The sequence below is a fragment of the Theobroma umbraticum genome, unplaced genomic scaffold, assembly GCF_002168275.2.
Source record: "Theobroma umbraticum cultivar Fairchild unplaced genomic scaffold, ASM216827v3 scaffold_51.0, whole genome shotgun sequence".
NCBI lineage: Eukaryota > Viridiplantae > Streptophyta > Magnoliopsida > Malvales > Malvaceae > Theobroma > Theobroma umbraticum.
In genome coordinates, this window is record NW_018397260.1 from 7,449,097 (window position 1) to 7,462,568 (window position 13,472).

The window sequence follows — 13,472 nt, forward strand, 5'->3', positions numbered from 1 at the left end:
AAAACTCAATATTTCCATGCACCGTCTGAATTATCTCCACTGCTTGCCTGCCTTGGCCTTCTTTTATTTTCTCTGATAACGTTTCTTCCATGTGAATGTGAGATATATATATATATATATATATATATATATATCCTGTTGTGGTAAACGACAGGCTGGCGTGAACTCCCGGAGTGATGGGCCATTCTAGTACTCTACTGGACCATCCACCTTATTTTAATGGACGGCTTGAAAATAAAAGGGATATATTTTAAGGTTTTATCGATAAACAAATGGTCATAAACCAGCGTAAGGTGGACCAACGCCATCTTTGTTAGGTCAAGACAAGAAAGGAGATGACATAGTGTTTGAAAAATTTGGAGTTATCTTTATGTGAACATTAAGTAAATAATTAACGATATCTTAAGACATTAATTTACTCATTTTTGTTCGGAGTCTGCCAGTGGTTGTCACAATCTTGTTTCCATCACCTGTTTGTAATAAGAAACGAAGTTTGATAGTTAGTGATCAATTCAAAACCAACCCCAGTTGCCATTTTTAGGCACTGCCGACCTTATGCATCGGCAATAGCTTTGGATTTTCTAAATGTTAAAAAATAAAAAGGAGGCAATTCGGAAGCTGCCAAAATGAGTATTTAACTTGAAATATAATGCAAAACGACGGCATGGTGTTTTCCCCTTTTCTCTGGGTGAAATCATTGTCCAATGTCAATTGACCCTTTTTGTTTATTGCTTGCACTCAATGGACTTAGGAGGTTGGCACATACCAACCCCTTGGATTACTTAAATAATTACTTACTGGAGCATATGGTTTTGTCATGCGAGAAAGCAGGTTCTGACCTATGATTATAGTGGTGAAACAGGAGAGAAAATTCTTAAAAGAAAAAAAATTCATCCACCCCAAGTTGATAAACAAGAGGAAAGTCTTGGGTGCTTTTAACCCCTAGTAAGTGAAGAGAAAGTTACAGCATTGCATGCTCCTGGACGTGCAACGAGAATCCTGATACCCAGACCTACCAAATAAAAAGAAAATGAAAAACCCAAAAGGCCAAAAGGCAAAACAAGTTGCTTAAACATGTAGCAACCCACTTTATCTTGGCTTATCAGGTATAAAAGTACCCGGGAAAAACAAAAGAGATCGACTGTTAACAGCATCAAAATCAAAATGTAACAGGAGGCGGTTCATGAATGGGCAAATCTTTTCCTTTCAGATTGCATGATCGTCCTACAAAAAAGCAAGCAACAGATCTCTCTTACAGGCTCAAGTGCTGGAAATGAAAGGACTCGTGTTTGACAGGTGCTCCCGCTTTCAGGATTTAGATTCTCTTCTCTTCACTTTAGATGGTCCTCCTGCCATCTTGAGGGGGTCCCATTTCTTTCCACCGATTCCATGGCCCATTTTACTTTGTGATTTGCTTTCTTTATTTCAAGTAACTGTCATAAGAATTCAGGCAACGGGAAACAAAAACCAGCCCCCAGTCTCATTGAGAATTTGAGATGGACATTAGTAATAAAGAAAGAAAGAACATGTAACAAAAGCCACTTCAACATGAAAGGACCATTGCGAAAGAAATTCCTGAACTGAGAGTTCAATCATTTTCTTCTGGTAAAAGCGAAGAACCAGACTTTAACCAAAGGAAAAAAGAAAAGACAAGGAAAGTGAAGAACCAGACCACAGTCCGAACAGAACAAAAAGGCAGCAAAGCAAATCAACATAAGGGGTACACTTACTTTAACTTCAAAACATAGCTTAGATCAGCTCAGGCTGTATTTATGAATTAATGCAAGCTGTTCAGGGTCAAGTGTTGGCATCTGGGATGTTTAGTTCCAGAGAAGTATTGATTACTTGACAAAATGGAAGGGAACTCACATCACGGAAAAGTTGCTCAATTTTCATTCTGAAACCATTAATCTTTTTTGTGTGGGTAATCTGAACTAATCATGTCCTTACAGGAATCTGACATTCTGAATTCTGCCTATATTTTTTACATACATAAGTACCACTTAACTTATACATACACCAAACCAAATAGCACTACACAGAAATTCGAATAAAGTCCAAACCTAAATGCTAGTAGTAGTAGTAACAATTCAGGAGGCAAACTAACCTAACAGAATTAACTTCGAAAAGAAAGAAAAAATGGGGAACCCTGAGACTGAGAGGCTAGGGCAAGAACCTATTGACATCATCTTCACGCTCCTTCAATCCGACCTCAGAGTCAGTTCCAGAGGTTGAAGCCCCCGACCCGGGCAAACCGCCGCACTTGCGGCATCTGGCAACTACCAGAATCTGACGGCAGGAAGGGCAGGAAGAATGGGACCCCAGCCAAGTGTCGATGCAGGCCACGTGGAAGCCGTGGCCGCACTGCGGCAGCACCCGGATTTCATCGCCCACCTCGAACTCCGTCAGGCAAATCGCGCAATCGGAGAATTTGGCAGAAGATTCAGCTGAAAAGGTGGCTTTAGGGAGGGACTTGAGGATCTTCTTCTTGAGGCCCTTGTTGGCAGGAGGCGTAGGACGGGGTGTATCTGCTGGGTTGGAGGCAGAGCCGCCGGAAAGTCGGCGAAGCCAGGCGCAGCGTGCGACAGCGATGAGGCCCAGCACGCAGATAAGGGCGCAGAGGAGAGCTGCAAGAATTACGACGAAGTCGGAGTCGACGGTTGCCGCTTGTTCAGGCGGCGGCGGAGGCTCGCTAGTTGCCGAGGAGTTGGCGGCTCCTAGGAGCCTGAAAGGACGAGTCATGTGCAGAGAGAGAGAAATTCGTTTATGTACCGTACCGTAGTGTTGGTGTTGTGTCAAGTTGTTCTAACGTTTTCTGTTGAAGTAATGATTTTAGATGGGTTTTTATAGTAAATCAAGAATCTCTTTGATTTCGCGGTCTAATTTGTTTGTTAATTACTACTACTAGAATAATTAATTACCACCATTTTTAATGTTTCCTTTCCATGAATGACCCTCTGTTTTTCAACTCATTCATCTACACCCCTGCATGCAAGTCTCCTCATTTTGACTTCAGTATCATCCCGTAATAATTGTCAAATTCGTTTGAAAGAACTGTCTTTTCCTTCGATCCCACCCTTTTTTTATTCTACTGATACAGTTTAAGATCGAAAGTCGTATTTTTGAATTATGTAGATCATGATTTTCCTTATTTTGCCAGAATGAATGAGCAAGAAAGAGGAAGCCTAATACTTTGCCGGGCAAAAGAGAAGCAGATTAAAAGGGTCTTGTCTCTGCTGTTGCCAAAGCAAAAGAAAAAAAAAAACAATGACAGAGGCCAAAGATGGCTAACAGGCTAATTAGTTCTTCGATTCTTCATTATTTTTTTCGGTTCCCTTTCTTTATGCTTTAGGTTGCTACAACAAAGGCTCTTTGGATTGTCTTTTCGTGTCAACCAAAAGAAACAGAGAAGTTGCAGCGGCTTGTGGTTTTGTACCATTAATGCTGATACACGTTGGGAAGTTAGCTTCATGTTCTACTCTTTGTTCTCAAATCTGCTTAAGTGTCTCGAAACTAATGCACGTATTTCTCTTCGGGACAAATTTTCGGGCACCCTTTGATTCGTTGTCACTTGTCAGATAAACAGGGTGAAAGCACAATATCTTCTCCACGTTTCAAGATTCGATTGCTCCTTGTTTTGAATTATTCGGGTTAATCTGATCATTCATCTATATTTTTGCTTTAGTGAGTCGCTGATAGACGAGCACACAAGGGACAAAAATGACAAGTGAAAGGAATTACCCTGAAAAACAAAACAAAAAGAAGTGGTGGGATTTGAACCCAAAACTATGTATTTTTAATTAAAAGAAATGATATTGAAGAATGTAGTCCACTTTTGTTGACCAAACATCAACAAGCGCCAGGGATCCCCATTCCACATCAGGCAGCATGATGGACACAATTTTTAATGCATTTATTGCCCATAGCTAACCTTGGGTGCATTTGTCCGTGCGTGTTTCCCATTCCCATTTTGTTCTTTCAATCCAAACTTTGTTTTTTCAAGGTTTTAACGTTTTGAATGATCATACCACACACATGTCTACATATATTAACAGATGGAAAAGTGGCTATATCTTCTTTACGTATTCATTGACGATTTCTCATCACCTAAGCATGTTGAAAAGTGCGTGGGAAAAGTTTGTTTTCAACAGTATCTCCCACGAAAACGTTGCCCAGGACCACGAGGGATGAGCTTCCCAACTCTTCGCTTTCCAGATTTGGACACCAAGTCAAAGTCTCCGCCCAACTACACATGCCTAGGCAGCGAGCAACGGACAAGTTGTCTCTCGTGACGTGCGAGTCAAACTGGAAAGTTGTGAGCCATTGCCAATCTCATCCTCCTCCTCGGTCGTGATTATCCTTTTATCGACCCCCTTGATATCTTCATGCTCTCCCACTCCCACTACCCACCTCCTGTTTTACAATGTTCTTCTAGCCTACTCAAGTGAACTACCGTTTGAATACGACTCTTGTTTGACTCGACCAGTGCAAGGTTAGTGGAACAACTTGGCTTATGGTCTTACCACTAATTATTTCTACCACTTTATAGGTTTTGATATTTAATTTTTCATCCCTTGCCTAGTAATTTTTAATCAGATTTACAAACAGAACAAGGTCCACTAGCACAGACCCCTTGTACCTTGATTCCGGGAAGTGGCGGGCCAGGTTGAGTGGGAACTGCAAGGGGACGACGACACATCCCTTCTTACTTTGCTCTTTCCTTGTTGGAACTCATGGCCCCAACACCGGCTATATCTTTCTCTCTTTTTCAGTTTTTCAATTTCCGAATCCTCTCATATCAGGATGATTTTTGTGAGTTGTACAAAATGAATCAACCATGGTAAGATGGTGGAGAATCGATGATCAAAATTTTCTTGAAATCAAAACCATATCTAAGACCTGCAAGATGTGGCATCTATCTTCCAGGCATATAATTCAGCATGAGAGTTGTATCATCAATTCCCGACATGTGGCCCGTTTCCTACATGGATTTTAGTCGAAAATGCGTCTAGCCTAAAATCCGGTTGTCATTTTTTGAACCCTTCCCTATGGCGGTACAAAAATTCTAAACCCATTCAATCACCATGGCAAGGCATAAGGATTTGACTGGAAGAAGAAGAAAAAGAAAAAGAAAAAGAAAACCCCAAAACGGAAGAAAATAGTCAATGAACCATGACACCAATCAGCCTCAACACAGCTGTCTGTCCATCAGAATCAAAATGAACATTATGTTTTTGGGACTCACATAGCTCACCACCAAATGAGGTCAATCTTGTACATTCTCACAAATCGTATCTTATGTTCCATCTACCATTAATGTCAGCATTGAGGGTCCAATTATTTTCCCTAATCTGCATATATGGAACCTGCAAGAGGAATTTTCACCAAGAAATTAAAAAAAGGAGAGCTTAAACAAAGGAACTTCAGAAGTTAACGGGAAGAAAAGATACAATGCATAGATTACTAGGAGGAAACCACAAGCAAAAATTGACTCAACCGTTCTTGTTATTCATATTTAATGCTTTCCACATCAAAATTACTAAATTTTTTGCACAAATTGTAAAAAGCAATCTCATGTTAAAAGAATTTACTAATGTTACAGTGTACTAAGATTCCAAGTGCTCTAAAAAGTTGCATTTGGGTGAGATAACAAGATGTTGCAAAGATGACAAGTAGGGTGGCACATGGAAATTGATAATTAGATGTTTCACTACAAACATGACTTGGAAAATAAAAAATGCAATTAAATCCTAGAACTAAGACTAGTGCATTTTTAAGGCTCTCTCCAAAAACAAACTGAAACATGCCCAAATGATCAATTGATCAAGATAGATGATGGGCAACACTAAAAATAAAAAAAAGAAGATATAGAAATAATTAACATTTAATACATTTCCCTCCCAAAGATCGATATTTTAGACGTTCAAATACCATTTATAAAAAGGAATTACCTTGTCAAATACTTCATAGCCAAGTTTGAGTCTAACATCTTGGTCTCTCTGGAAATTGAATATGCTAAAAGTAAATTCAGCAGCTCCTTCTGACTTCGTCTGTCATGATAGTTGCATAAACTATTAGTAACGAAAGCTAGAGCTATGTATAAGTTAGGATATGGATTACACTCATAGGAATAAATAACTGCAGTTATCTCCCTAAAGAATCACTAGAATTAAAGGAAGCTTTGATGGCATCATTCCAATCAAAAATAAGAAAGAAGGAAGAAGTGTGTAAAATGTACTCATGGGCATCAATTCAAAATGGCTTTTTGAGGAAAAATTGAATCATGTGAACCAAAATTAGCAAGAATTATTCTTCAAACATCAAGCACTAAATAAATGCTCTGAAAACTTAAAGGCAGCACCAACCCCCTTGAATTCTTGGTCAACATCGTATCTTCCCTTGACAACGAAGTTTACCAAACCATTGTTGGCTACAAGAAAAGACTTTTTTCCTCGCACTGTGTACCGCACCTTATCACGCTTATCATAGCGCATTCCTACACCAAGGCTTGTAAGTAACTACAGAAACTTATCAGTCATGTTAATAAACTTGGAAAACAAAAAGCTAAAGTTTGCAAGTGAATGTTCGTAAAACAAGAGCATAACTATTGGGGACAACATACATCAGGATAGAAGTGCCTTATCATAGCACAAAAGTTACTCGGGGCTCCAGTTTTTGTGTCTAGCTCGCCATGAACCTAATGTACAGATACAGAAGATGTAAGAAAACAATTACTACAATAAAATTTCAATAAAGATTACTCAAATAAAATGGATTCAAGATGTATACGTGTACAATTCTCCCCTAATACGACAAAAGCATAAGGTCACTTAAAAAAAACAATTTCCTTTTGGGTATTTGCAATATCTAGCATTCACGTTCAAATCTCAATTTTGAGCTGCCCAAAGGGGTAAATATCTTGCAGGCTGAATAACACATTTAATCTACGGAAATTGCAGGAATTCTAGCACTCTGCTACGCAATAAGGAATCAACAGTCTGGCCAAGTTAAGCAAGGAGCACACCAGAAGTCAAAGAAATGATAAACAAAAGCTGGAAAGAAACCGTAATCCGTAAAGTTTCAATCTTTAATTATATGTTTAGTAGTGAAATCCTACATCTCAGGGATAGAAGTAAAAAGGCAAAAACTGAAAGCGCAAATAAAAGCAGACGAGCCGAGAGCTTGGAGAAACAAACCTGCAAATGGGTTTTGGAATCGATAGGAAACTTCTCCTTGGCGTGGATTCTTAGAGCTTTGGAATCTCCACCGTACCTCAACGATGTCTCCATTTCTTTCTATCTGCAGTTCCTATCTAATCTAATTTTCTAGTTTGTACGACTACGCAACGCACTTGTTGAAAGCCAAGATACCAGAAACCTAAAGCAACGTGTCAAACTTGCGGGCTGAAGGAATTTGGGCCTGGTCCTGGTGAACTACTTGAAAGCCCAATTTTAGGTGGGCCAAATCCAGCCCATTATTATGAACAGAATCCGACCCGGCCATCGAGCAGTTGGAATTGAAGCACGTTGCAATAAAAGTAAAACAGAGGAGGAAGAGGGTAGGAAAAGAAAAAAAGAGTTAAGCCGAGAAAGTCTGAAGTGAAGTCCGAAGTGCATCTGGTGGGGGAGAGATTGGTCGATAATGGAGATTTCGAGGTTTGGTTTACTTGTGTTTACAATCGCAATTCTGGCATCACCGGCAATCTCCGATCTAGTCCTCTCCAAAGTCGATCGACGCGTAAGTTTCCTCTTCTCTTACGTTTCTATCTCCTTCTCGATTCAATTTTTCATTTCCCCGTGTTCTTTTTCTCGAGGCTTCTAGGGTTTGTAATATGTTATATTTTTAAGTTCCTTTTCTGTGATTGATTCGCTGCATCTTGTTATTTTCATTTTTTTTGAGCTTCATTTTCCTGTTTCGGGAGATTCTTTTATCGATCTCAGAATTAGTATCTTTGGTTGACCTGCCGGTATCTCTTTGATCTCTGCAAACTGTAATCTTTATGCTAACGGCGTTTCTTGTGGTGTTGCAGATTTATTTGACATCACAAATTGTACGGATTTCTTCAAGTTTAAAGGTGCTTCACTAATGCTCATTGCTCACTTTTCCTTTCACTCTGCAGTTGCTAAATCTCTCAACTGTTTCTCTTTTTTTTTTTTTTTGAATATCGGTTCTCTTACAAGTGCTGTGATATTGTCTTCTAGGTGGAGAATGGAGGTCCTGAGATGGTGTCTGAGGTTCTGTTGGCTTTTCCCGAGCTTCAAGCGAAAAAGTTGGCATATTTGATGGCTACCCAACATGAAGGAAAAGGGAAAGCAAAAAATTCTGCCGCTGCTCTCCCTGTTGAGGTCGCCAGCCCGAAAGACATGCCTCCTGCTTTAACATTCTATTCAGTGTCATTGCCTAAGGGATTAGCTGAGGGTGATAGCTTCACTTTTGATGTCTTGGCTGTATATACCCATGCCTTGCAACCTATTCCTGAGCAAATCACTCAGGCTGATATTCAGCTTGTAGTTTACCAGGAAAGTGCATACTATCTATCTCCTTATGTTGTCAAGGTCCAGTCCCTAAGCATTAAATTGCCCGATTCTAGAATTGAATCCTATACAAAACTGGAGAACACAAAGATTCATGGTTCAGAAATCAAATATGGTCCTTATGAGAATCTTCCTGCATTCTCGTACTCACCCATTGTCGTTCATTTTGAGAGCAATGAACCCTTCGCTGTTGCTCAGGAATTGGTGAGAGAGATAGAAGTCTCCCATTGGGGTAACGTGCAGGTCACCGAGCATTACAAGCTCGTCCATGGTGGTGCCCGAAGCAAGGGTGAATTTTCCAGGTTATTTCTCTTATGTTTCCTTTTTATGGATTGTGGTGAGTGCCACAGGAGGTTGGAAGTTTGTTTCTGACTTCTTGCCTTGATGCTGCAGGCTTGATTTCCAGGCTAGACCAAATCTTCGAGGTGCATCAGCCTTTAGGTATCTTGTTGCAAATTTGCCACCAAGGGCTCATTCTGTTTATTACAGGGATGAAATTGGCAATATATCAACATCTCATCTGTGGGGTGACTCCAAAAAGGTTGTAATGCAGATTAGGATTTAAAGAGTATCTATCTCTAGGTATTCTATTTTTACTGAAGTGCTATTTGTCTTTGCAGACTGAACTATTGATTGAACCAAGGTACCCCATGTTTGGTGGCTGGAAAACTGCTTTTACCGTTGGATATGGCTTGCCACTTCAGGACTTCTTGTATAAATTAGAGGGGAAACGCTTTCTTAACATCACTTTTAGTAGCCCAATGGTTGAGTTGATTATTGATACTCTCATTGTGAAGGTTGGTAGCATGTAGATATTTTGATTTAGATATCTTTCTTTAGGCCTCAGAATGATGGTGGGGTGGAAATTGATTGGGAGTATCTATCCGAACTTTGCCTGAAACTTATATTAAAAAGTGTATTTAAGTGCTTACAACTGTTATTCTATTAGGACATGATATATTTCTTAGTTATTTATTGTGTATAAGACATGTTTTCCACGAAAAACTGAAGCTGCAGTATTATTATGATCCTCAGAGCTAAGATATGCATGTGTGATATATTAGTTGCAGGCTGCTGAATAACAAGAAAATTGCTTTACTAGCAGCCTTACCTTGACGTGGTATTTTGATTTACAGGTTGTGTTGCCCGAGGGTTCTAGTGACATATCTGTATCAGCTCCATTTCCTGTGAAGCAGTGGCAAGAGGTATTAGAAGGCTTAAGATTTTCTGTTGCTATTGACCATATATTTTTATAATTTAGGGTTCATGTTTGTGCAGAATTTGGAATCTGAAGGCTGTGGTTTTTTATATATAATGTGCTTATGATTGTATGCAGGCCAAAATCTCCCACTTGGATATTGATGGTAGACCAGTAGTTGTGCTGGAAAAGACTAATGTTGTGCCGGAGCACAACCAATATTTTCAGGTATTGATGTTTTGTCCATTTTCAATCTGAATGGCGTGCACACTGGTTCTAGCATATTAGCGTAAGGCCTCAAGTCTGATATCTCCAAATGAAGAATATTGGATATTAGGATATATAATAATCTTATATTTACAGAGTTATGTACTTTAATGGATTGATATTATGCTGCACTTCTTGTTCTGATGTTTGTTTACTTTTCAGGTCTATTACAAGTTCAACAAACTATCGATGCTTAGAGAGCCACTGATGCTAATTTCAGGATTTTTCTTTCTTTTTGTTGCTTGCATTGTTTATATGCATGCTGACATATCAATCTCCAAGTCTTCTGCTTCTTATTTGGCTAAACAGCAGTGGGAAGAGGTGAGTAGGATTACACTACGCTGTTTACTTGGCTCTACCTATAATCATCATGTACAAGCACATCAGTTATAGACTTTGTTCTCCATAATTTCAGGTTCAGGGTGCGATTCAGCAGGTTCAGAATATCATAAGCCGGTGCTTGACAACACATGATAAGCTGGAAGCATCACTACGTGATCTTTCTAGGACAGGGGATGTTCAAGCCTGTAAAGCTGCTCGAAAAGCAGCTGATGGTTTGTTAAAGGAGCTGTCAAAAGAATTGAAACCATTGCTGACCTTCTTACACTCTTCTCCATCAGCTGCTCAAATATTGCCCAAGGTTCACCTGTCTTTTACATCATTGGTGTTTTTGCTCGGCTTTTCTAGATCAATTTGAATATGTGATTTTGGCCTTTCAGATTTTTCATTTGTTGCAACACCTTATTTTGATAAAATTGGTTAACCCTTGATTTCTGACAGTATTTTAAGTTGAACTTGACTGTGCATGACTGAAATATTCTGTTTTGCTCGGGATGTCAGTAGCATTTGTACCGTCAAGTTTTATTTTGCTTTTATAGACTGTTGGTTAAGTCATTTCTTTTGGATGTCTGTATAGGTGGAAGAGCTGGTGGCTAAGGAGAGAGAATTGCAAGAGAAGGTGATGGCAAAGCATTCTACAGTGGTGGATGGCTATGAGAAGAAGTCTGGGGCACGGGATATTGAGAACCGGGTGGCGTTGCAGCAACAGAAACTTACAGCATTGAGGCAGGAGGTTGACGATCTTCTTGAGTTCATTGATGATATATAAAGTAGGCATAGTATATTGGTCCAAACAGATGACCTTGCCATTTGTATTGCGGTGGTCAGAATTTTGTTTAAGGATTCTAGATGAGTTAACCCTGGTTTCAATGTTTTCTTCTTTTGTTTATCTCTGGAGCGTTGTTTGTTCTTTAATCTATATGACTTTTACATGCAATTCAATATTGAATGGTTAAATCTCTGCCCAACTTACCTTGAAAGGGAAAAAGAATCAGTTAGCAAGGATGATTGGCTCCAAAATAATCAGTTTTATTTAAGTCAGCTCATAATCGGAGTTTCTCAGGAACAAAGAAACAAACTGATTTGTGTTATCATTGATATTCCACTCAGGATTTAAAATTGACGTTCCTGACAGGACATCAAAATAAACAGGTCTGTACAAATATCCACCCAAAGCAAGATCTTGTTCAGTATTGGGCCGTAAATTACGACGAACAATCTCAGTTAAAAGGGCGAGAGACCACGAGTGGGGAAATGGGCGTAACTGGAAAGTAAAGGCCTTTTCCACTGCCATGCCATTTCCGGGAGAAGGTAGAAGTGAAAGGCTTTACTTCTCGGGTGGCATCACTTGCAAAAGCTCAATGTTTAGCTCGAATGTGCCTCCTGCCTGCACAGAACATATATGAATATCTTTAGTTTGGGTCTTTAAAACTCAATTGCTGACCTGACAGGTTACTTTGTCTCCAAAAGAAATATAATATACATGCTGCTGAATGAGGCAGGATTTCACAAATCTGCCTATTTGTTTAACTACTACTACGATGTCCAGTCTGAAGACACATAGCAATATTAAAGAATTCAAATCTGCGGATCGTGGAGAAAAGCTATAGCTTCACCAATTTTGTCAGCCATTGAAAAGAGCTACATTACATAAGACACAGACAAGGACTTTACCGGGATCTCATTCATTCCTTTCTGGCCATAGCCCGCCTCTGGAGGAACAATGACAGTCCTCTAGAAAACATAATATGAGAAGATCAAACAAAAGCTTGTAAAGTAATAGCTGAGATGATAAGAAGGAAAGAGGAGATTTAGAGAAGTTATCAAAACCAAACGAGTAAGGAAAGAAAGCCGATGTCATTACCTTTCCCCCCACTTTCATTCCTTCGGTTATTGAGTACATAGCTGGTGGGGGCTTTGGTGCAGCTTGTGCAGAAAACAACCCATTTGGGTTGTCTACAAAATCTCGTTTCCTTTCTTTCCCTGGAGTAGCTCCAACCTTGAATTCATATGGCTGAGTTAAGAATGACACAATGAGTGTTACAAGATCATATTTTTGTTAGGAATTCTTGACATCTCTGGGAGAAAATGCTACTTGTTTTGATTGAACAGAAATAGTCCTTGGTGCTACCACTGCTCCCAGACACAAATGGTATATATACAGATAACAGGATATAACCTGGGCAATGATACGATTCCCAGCTAGAAGTTTAGACTCCCGACTTGAAACAGCAGTAATACCACGATATATGCAGTCAAAGTGCACCTGAAACCGAAAAGAGAAAAAAAAAAAAAAGCAAGGGAAGAGGGTTAATATGAATCCACAAATATAGAATAGAACGTATTCATTTACAAAGAGACCTGTACAGTTGATCCTTTTGCTGCTACAGAACCCTTTCCTTCGACAACATCATAGTATTTCAATCCCTCGGCTGTTGATTCAACAACAAAAAGCAAAGGACAGTTATTTTCAAATGCTCATCAAGACATATTTTCAAGGTCTATTCTCACCAGTTGTGCAGCATTTGCCATATGCCAATACGTGAAACCAAAAGTTGACTTGTATGTTCTAATTTCGGTAATTTATGGACTGAAATTAGCAACCAAAGTGAATTTGATACGCGAGATTATGACAAAATTGAAAATTGTTGAAGAAAAGCGAAAGAATGGGATGCACAAAAGGCACAAACGATCAAAAGCTAAAGGAAGGGAGCAACTAACGGGTGGTGAGATAGTCTTCAATGGGGATGGTCTTCTTGTTGCGTCTCTCTCTGGCCTCTGAGAACTGGGGCAGTGACACGAGAAAGAAAGGCACTGAAGAGACTAATATCGCACGCCTTCTCGAAATGGGCATTGATAAAACAACTTGCTTTGTGTTGTGCGTTTGATTTGCACTGCATTTTGAGCAGATTTTATGATAATCAAGGTTCCATCTCTGTAGAATTCTTACTGATGCCATGACCCCCTGGCCCTGCTGCAGTTGGAAAAGGCTAAGGTCGTTAGAAACCCAGCAAAGCCCACCGACATCTATCCATTTGGCCTCCAATTACCTTTATACCCTTAACTGTTCAATCTTTCCCTCTTCCTACCTTTATCATCACTTCTCAAGTATTAATGAAGGCTATCTTAATTAT

At 39.5% G+C, this 13,472-nt stretch overlaps 4 protein-coding genes across 5 annotated transcripts; 1 reads left to right on the plus strand and 3 right to left on the minus strand.

Annotated features, from left to right (window-relative positions):
• Positions 1–1,881: 1,881 nt before the first annotated feature.
• Positions 1,882–3,388, minus strand: LOC110417429 (RING-H2 finger protein ATL80). The gene has a single exon (XM_021429793.2). The coding sequence runs from the start codon at positions 2,740–2,742 to the stop codon at positions 2,164–2,166; it is 579 nt and encodes a 192-aa protein (XP_021285468.1). The 5' UTR covers positions 2,743–3,388; the 3' UTR covers positions 1,882–2,163.
• Positions 3,389–5,151: 1,763 nt separating this feature from the next.
• LOC110417430 (outer envelope pore-like protein) lies at positions 5,152–7,354 on the minus strand. The gene is made up of 5 exons (XM_021429794.2): positions 7,197–7,354; positions 6,623–6,697; positions 6,366–6,518; positions 5,952–6,050; positions 5,152–5,366 (listed from the first exon to the last, which is right to left on the minus strand). Exons 1-5 carry the CDS (start codon positions 7,287–7,289, stop codon positions 5,283–5,285), a joined length of 504 nt encoding a protein of 167 aa, XP_021285469.1. The 5' UTR covers positions 7,290–7,354; the 3' UTR covers positions 5,152–5,282.
• Positions 7,355–7,540: 186 nt separating this feature from the next.
• On the plus strand, positions 7,541–11,300 carry LOC110417428 (Ribophorin I). The gene is made up of 10 exons (XM_021429792.2): positions 7,541–7,737; positions 8,030–8,074; positions 8,202–8,836; positions 8,928–9,075; positions 9,155–9,331; positions 9,671–9,739; positions 9,871–9,960; positions 10,162–10,320; positions 10,415–10,639; positions 10,916–11,300. The coding sequence occupies exons 1-10, from the start codon at positions 7,642–7,644 to the stop codon at positions 11,105–11,107; spliced, it is 1,836 nt and encodes a 611-aa protein (XP_021285467.1). The 5' UTR covers positions 7,541–7,641; the 3' UTR covers positions 11,108–11,300.
• A 46-nt stretch (positions 11,301–11,346) lies between these two features.
• On the minus strand, positions 11,347–13,350 carry LOC110417431 (FKBP-like peptidyl-prolyl cis-trans isomerase family protein). Of its 2 annotated transcripts, none has more exons than XM_021429795.1 (6): positions 13,060–13,350; positions 12,700–12,770; positions 12,518–12,604; positions 12,203–12,352; positions 12,013–12,072; positions 11,347–11,725 (listed from the first exon to the last, which is right to left on the minus strand). In XM_021429795.1, exons 1-6 carry the CDS (start codon positions 13,295–13,297, stop codon positions 11,666–11,668), a joined length of 666 nt encoding a protein of 221 aa, XP_021285470.1. In that variant the 5' UTR covers positions 13,298–13,350; the 3' UTR covers positions 11,347–11,665. The 2 variants fall into 2 exon arrangements, with proteins under 2 accessions (XP_021285470.1, XP_021285471.1); XM_021429796.2 differs by having other exon boundaries at positions 11,708–11,725; positions 12,013–12,121.
• Positions 13,351–13,472: the final 122 nt, after the last annotated feature.

Excerpts from the sequence above, each read along its gene's own strand:
- LOC110417429 (XM_021429793.2), bottom strand. The coding sequence starts at position 2,742 with ATGACTCGTCCTTTCAGGCTCCTAGGAGCCGCCAACTCCTCGGCAACT.
- LOC110417430 (XM_021429794.2), bottom strand. The coding sequence starts at position 7,289 with ATGGAGACATCGTTGAGGTACGGTGGAGATTCCAAAGCTCTAAGAATC. Across the intron at positions 6,698-7,196 it reads ATTCCAAAACCCATTTGCAG|GTTCATGGCGAGCTAGACAC; the intron begins GTTTGTTTCTCC and ends TCTGTACATTAG. Across the intron at positions 6,051-6,365 it reads TTGACCAAGAATTCAAGGGG|ACGAAGTCAGAAGGAGCTGC; the intron begins GTTGGTGCTGCC and ends CTATCATGACAG.
- LOC110417428 (XM_021429792.2), top strand. The coding sequence starts at position 7,642 with ATGGAGATTTCGAGGTTTGGTTTACTTGTGTTTACAATCGCAATTCTG. Across the intron at positions 9,740-9,870 it reads CTGTGAAGCAGTGGCAAGAG|GCCAAAATCTCCCACTTGGA; the intron begins GTATTAGAAGGC and ends GATTGTATGCAG. Across the intron at positions 10,321-10,414 it reads CTAAACAGCAGTGGGAAGAG|GTTCAGGGTGCGATTCAGCA; the intron begins GTGAGTAGGATT and ends CCATAATTTCAG.
- LOC110417431 (XM_021429795.1), bottom strand. The coding sequence starts at position 13,297 with ATGGCATCAGTAAGAATTCTACAGAGATGGAACCTTGATTATCATAAA. Across the intron at positions 12,353-12,517 it reads GGAATCGTATCATTGCCCAG|CCATATGAATTCAAGGTTGG; the intron begins GTTATATCCTGT and ends TTCTTAACTCAG. Across the intron at positions 12,073-12,202 it reads GAATGAAAGTGGGGGGAAAG|AGGACTGTCATTGTTCCTCC; the intron begins GTAATGACATCG and ends TATGTTTTCTAG.